General features: G+C 38.7%; 1 protein-coding gene across 2 annotated transcripts in view; it reads right to left on the bottom strand.

The window, feature by feature from the left end:
• Window positions 1-4,007, bottom strand: part of LOC129279599 (UDP-glucose:glycoprotein glucosyltransferase 1-like) — a 59,932-nt gene extending 55,925 nt beyond the window's left edge. For both annotated transcript variants that reach the window (XR_010296141.1, XM_064111522.1), the window contains exons 1-2: window positions 3,800-4,007; window positions 779-909 (exon numbers count right to left, since the gene is read on the bottom strand). Coding sequence is in view for 1 of the 2 variants with exons in the window: in XM_064111522.1 (XP_063967592.1) it covers window positions 779-909; window positions 3,800-4,007 (339 nt within the window). In the remaining variant the exon portion in view is untranslated. The remainder of the gene's footprint in view (window positions 1-778; window positions 910-3,799) is intronic.
• Window positions 4,008-6,061: the final 2,054 nt, after the last annotated feature.

The following is a 6,061-nucleotide window of genomic DNA, read 5'->3' on the forward strand; positions in this document are numbered from 1 at the left end:
AAAAACCAAGGTCTTCAACATATATTGTCATCATAATCATCATCATCATCACCATCATCACCATCACTACCACCACTATTATCACCATCAACATCACCATTATCCTCATCATCGCCATCACAGTAACAATGGTACACCCCAAAGTAGATTAGACTGCATTACACAAATGCCAATTATATCAAATCTGTAAGCGATCAGATACATACAATGTCTTAATCACATTATAAATAATGAGATTAATTACCATTACTTGTATTATCATCATCATCATTATTATTAACACCACCACCACAAACTTCATTCGTCTCACAGTCACAATTATTGTCATCAGAGGCGGATCCACGATTTTCCAAAGGAGGGGGGCATTTTTGTACAGGAAAAATTTGACAGGCAAAAAACAAGGGGATCAAGTTTTTCACTACCAAATTGTGGTCATTTTGTTCCAAGAAAAATTTGACAAGCAAAAAAAAAGTCCTGACTTTAGTATGCATTAAATATTCCCTTCTAATTATTTTTTTTTTTTTGGGGGGGTGTCTCTCAAAAGGGGGGGGGGCACAGGCTGGATGTGCCCTTACCTGGATCCGCCTCTGACTGTAATTACAGGTACATGTAGGTGTTTCATAAAGCTGTTCATAAGATACAAATGACTTTACGCAAGACTGGTGATCCTTTCTTGTGCTAAATGATATCCCTGTATAATTTATTTATGACCTAAGAACAAGTTGTGCGTAACTTTACAAATAGCTTTATGACACACCTATCTGTTGTTATAGCTCACCTGGTGGTACATCTCAATTTTAGGAGCGTAGGCATGAATGGAGAGGGCCCATTTCAGCAAGTCCAGTTCCATGCTTGACAAGTGACGATTAGCCATCTTGAGTGTGAAGTGATACAAGGCTTCGTCATGACCTAATCAAAGGAAACAAACATATAAATGATCAGATATAGGAATTGAATTTGTAACCCGCAAGTGAAGACCCGAACCGTACCGTCCCGTATAATCCAATAATTTGCAAGCGGGACCCGCTGACCCGTTGGGTTTTAACCCGCAAGTCAATTTATCTTTGAAAAATGAAAAATATTATTTCTGCAATCCCCACACTATACAGGCTCAAATCAGGAAAATATATGCCAACTACTAACCTAGCCTAGAGTGAATTTACTTACAATTTGCAAATTCGCCTTTTATTCCGGAGAGAAAATGTTTTTTGGGTGACTTTGTACCACGAAATGGGTCCGCTCTGATCTCGAAATTGAAAGCATTACGCAATTAACTCCTCTGATTGGAGCCGCAGCTCAGCGCACGCTAGCTAGCCCAGGCTGCCCAGCAAAGATCGGCAATGTTGTTTTTCAGTCCAGGTCAGTCGACACGACGACTCACAACAATCATAATTACAATATTCAATTCTATGGGACCTCGTCTATAAAGTAATCAAAATTGAAATAAATACCAGGATAATGATACAGTCAATTTTTTCTTCTTGTATATCTCCATATTATTTCCTTCTGTTTTTGTATTTCTTCCAATTCTTTGTAAACTAATACAAACGTGCACGAGGGCGCCCATGAACTTACGTAAACAGCTCGTGTTACTAGTACAGTGCTTAGCTAGCTTAGCTAGGCTTTTATTTATTTTTTATTTTTTATCTCTCTCGATCGATCGGTCAAGAGAGAGGTATTTTCAAGAAACTTGCAATCCATTGCAATCCAATTTTACATCTTCAGAAATCTTAAAGACTTTCAATCAATTGTACATCGGAAAAATTAAGAGATCTGGGCATTCAGGGTGCGGGGGCTTCAGTTTTCATCAGTAAATGTATGAAATAACGAAAAGGAGGGTTAGTTAGCCACTAGACTAGACCAGCTTAGCATGTCTTCAAAAAAGGGCAGCTAACACTCTGACCTGACGGCACGCTCTATCAGGTCATGACCTAATTTGGTAATCCAATAAGCAAACAACTGTCTCACTGCCTGCACTGCAAATCCCTCCGAGCTCAAACAGCGAGCGTTGCCGTGGAAACAGGCTCGACTCGCCCCACTCTCTGCCACGTGGCCTATCACTCGCTCCTTGCCAGACATGATTACGCAATGTATTCTGGCTTCTGTTTACATTCTCCGAACACATCCCCTCCCCTCTCTCTCTCTCTCTCTCTCTCCCCCTCTCCCAGTCGTAAAACATTCCTTTCTCTGACTGCGCTGCACTGGCGCTCCTTTGAAAGAGCAACTCGATGTATTATGTCGAACTGTCTCAGTCCTGTTCACTGTTCACAAGACAAAAATACGCCGGCATTTTTTAAAAGGAAATATCTACGTCTCTAAAAGAATCCGCCACTTAAGAAGCACATGATCCTAACTCAACTTTCATTGTTAATGTTTTTATTATGCGTTGTTACTTCTCCCTTTTTTTCGTATGACGGTCTGCGGGTTTGAGAATGAACTCGGCCAGGCCCGCAACCCGCGATCGGGGGCATACCGGCAGGTACCGCAACGGGTGCGGGTTACAACATTAAGGAATTCTCAAGTAAAAATACTGTTTTGTCTTTTTCGATTCTCTACTCTTTAGTTCTCCTCTTTACTTACCCTGCCAACAGGGGGCCACAGCCACTTTGCCCCCCCCCCCCATGAATTCACCATGATTTTATCTTCTCTTCCTTCTTTTATGAGAAAACAGTGGCAAAAAGAGCAGAATATTATTTTTTGTAATGGCTAGAACTAACAAAGAAGATTCTACACCACTTCTTGTTACAAATAACAAGAAACCATCTAAAATCTTTAATAAAACAGGGAATGATCTGTTCTACAGCAATTTGCTCCACCTTTTTTTAAGACTGACGCACAAAGTCTTTCGTCTAGTAGATAAAATCATAGGACTGTACAGAAATTAGCCCAGAGCTTTTCCCTTATGACCAAAAATGTTAAACAATTTGGTTACCCGTAAGCAAACTTATTCCTTGCACAACCAGATACCGGGACACATCATCATCCCAAATAAACAAAGGAAAATGAAACTCTTGGAAAAAGATACTAGCAGCTGGTATAAAACAAGAAAAAGGTCAAGAGTTTGAGAACAATAAGATTTACTGATTTAGCAAAAATAAATTCATGAACATTTGAATGTCAAGAACACTACGTTTATATAGAGACCCTCTCTGGCAATCTGAACTAGATGTCTACAACTGTCTCCCTTGGACACTGACAATATCTATATGTAGGATAGGAAATAATTTTTAGGGGCTATTTTTCTTTTCCACATTGGGGCAATTTCAGAAGTTTGAGGGCAATTTCTTTCATTTGAAGGGCTACTTTCAGGGGTAAAAAGTAATTGTGCAGTAAAAGCAAATATTATTCGTCTGCCAGTTAGAATATTGATTTTCTAAATAATCTTGAATGTCATTTGGAATATATCTTGGGGCGACTCTAGAAAGAATTGTCGCCCAAAAGCATGCATTTTGGAGGAATTTTAAAAGAAAAGCGATTTGGGCAGTCATGGGGGGTGAAATCACCTGTCGCCCTCATGTATTTCCTATGCTGTTTATGTGAAACATTTACAAACACAAATATATGACAAAGTTGTTCATGTATGATATCACACATATCGCGGCATTCCCAAGGAGAGGATCTCCATAGGATTTAGTGGTCGCATCATTCGGATGCTTATAACTTACTTATTCTCTCTTAAGTTTTCTCAACTTTCATTCATTGGTATCTTTGATTATATCATATAGATCTACAACAACAAAAAAAACAATGCAACTATTTAACTGGTTTCAAGTGGTCGATTCTCCTTTAATCTACTCACTGAAGTTTTCTTTATAAGCCGACACTTGTTCCAGGAATTTCCAGAAGGCTGCATCGCTCTTTTCTGCTATGAATTCACTGGTTTCCATGGCGACTGAATGCCTTGTCCATTTTGCTTCCAGGGTTGTGGTGATAGGCCTGGACTTTGATGCACCAAGCGCACATTGGACACACCACAGTAATAAGAGGAACTTGAATAAGCTATCCATGCCCTGTAGAAGAGAGAGAGAGAGACGAGACAGAAATAAGGCAAGATTATCTCATTTGTAAAGGGGAATCCACACTTGGTCATAACTCATCATCATCATCATCCGTTAAAGTACAGCCCACCAGGTTGGTGTATCATTGTACTTGTTTATTTATTTATTTATTTATTTCTGATATTTTGACAGGGTAGCCCATTCAACAATAAGTAGTGGTCTTCCATGGGGCCCTGAATAACAATAAACATATTTACAAAATGCATAACGTATGTACAGAATGTTACGGCATTAAGATTCACATTAGGATTTGAATGTAAAACGAAACATTAACAAGCTTAGCAGCAAACAAAACGCAGACAGGCACTTGTTGTGTTGGAAAGGATAGAAAAATAATAAAACGGAATGGTGAAAGTTTGAAAAAAATTGGACAAGAAATAAGAAAGTTATGGCTGCTTTAAAATTGAGATAACTAGACTCCAAACCAAATAAAAACTTGTTTTTAAAGGACAAAGAAAAATCAGAAAAGTTGATGGGTGAAAGTTTGAACAATATCAAACAAACAATAAGTTATTAATTTTTTAAATATTCATGAGTAGGACTATAGATTGACATCTGATGCAAATGCGAAACGATCCCGATATACAAGTCTAATCCTATCATGAATATTCATGAATTGAGCTGCGATTTCTGTGCATGCGCAATTTGGGTTTGCGATGTTTTGGAATCGGCAGTGTGAATTCATACGTGTGAGGAAACCGAAACTGGCTCTAAATCCCCAATTTTGAGACTGATAGAAGTGTGGAAAAGTGTAACTTTGTGAAATGTAAGTTGAGTTGTAATAAATGAATTGTATGGTCATTTTTATGCATGAGTTTTAGATTCCCCCCCCCCCACCCATAAAGTGACACCTTTGTCACTCGGACTACCCGAGCGACATTTGTACAGATGTTTTGATAGGTGTAGCTTAGTGTAGCAGTAGAGAAATAGAGTGGAGCCTACACGAACATCACTTGAGGTAGTATACTAATAACCTTGCACTAGTGTGGGTAGATCTAGGCCTATGTGTTGCAAATTATTATCTTGATCGGTGTATTATCATCTATTTTAGCCTAAGAATCTAACTTAGTTAACTTAGACTTAATAATGTTTCTGTTAGTTGTTAATTCATTCCATTGACTTTTGTGTTGAAATTAGGCCACGCCTAGCAAAGCCTAACAAGTAGGCAACTGCCAAACTTTAGGCAAAGCCAAAGGCAACTTTGCCAAGTCCAGGGCAAGGCAAGCTGATGGCAAAGGACCATCAAATTTAGAAAGCTCTTAATTTGTAAAAACAAAACACATAAAAATGATTAAGTCCTAAAACATAATAAAAATTACTTAAAAGTTACAGAAATTCCCTATAACTTCTGAAAAAATAGCAAAATAGATTGTGTTTGTGTGCCAAAAAATACACAGAAGAAATGGTCCCTCACTGTACACTAATTACTATAGGCCAGTGGCCCAAAATAGGCTTAGTTTAACTGCCCTGACACTGGGCCGTATGCATAAAAAGTAGCAATTGCTTGCAAGCAATTGCTTCAAGCACAAGCAATTGCTTGTCAAGCAAAAGATCAAGCTCAAGCAATTGCTTAAATCCATATGCATAACATTTTGCTTGTGCTCAAACCTTTTGCTTGCCTCTAGCAAGCAATTGCTTACGATCTCAACAATAGCGACGTCACGCCAGTGCGAACATCATTCATGGGAGAACAAAGGCGGGTTTCGCATACTAGTAGTGTATTCAAATGTCATGCGTGTGGGGTAGCCTTTCCTGACATGGCAGTATAACATTCCAGGATGACATATTTCAGAACAAAATGAAAAAAAAAAAACACCGATACATGCACACACACGCGCACACCCAAATACACATACACACATGGCATGCATATACTATAAAGAAGAAAAATACGTATAATACACGTGACTGTACTGAAGGGATTTTACAAGTAAGGCAGACGTGTGTCTAATTTTCCGCTAAATCTGATAGGCCTACAAGTGAGAACATGGCGTCAGATGGTG

The sequence above is a fragment of the Lytechinus pictus genome, chromosome 16 (genome assembly GCF_037042905.1).
Source record: "Lytechinus pictus isolate F3 Inbred chromosome 16, Lp3.0, whole genome shotgun sequence".
NCBI classification, from domain to species: domain Eukaryota; kingdom Metazoa; phylum Echinodermata; class Echinoidea; order Temnopleuroida; family Toxopneustidae; genus Lytechinus; species Lytechinus pictus.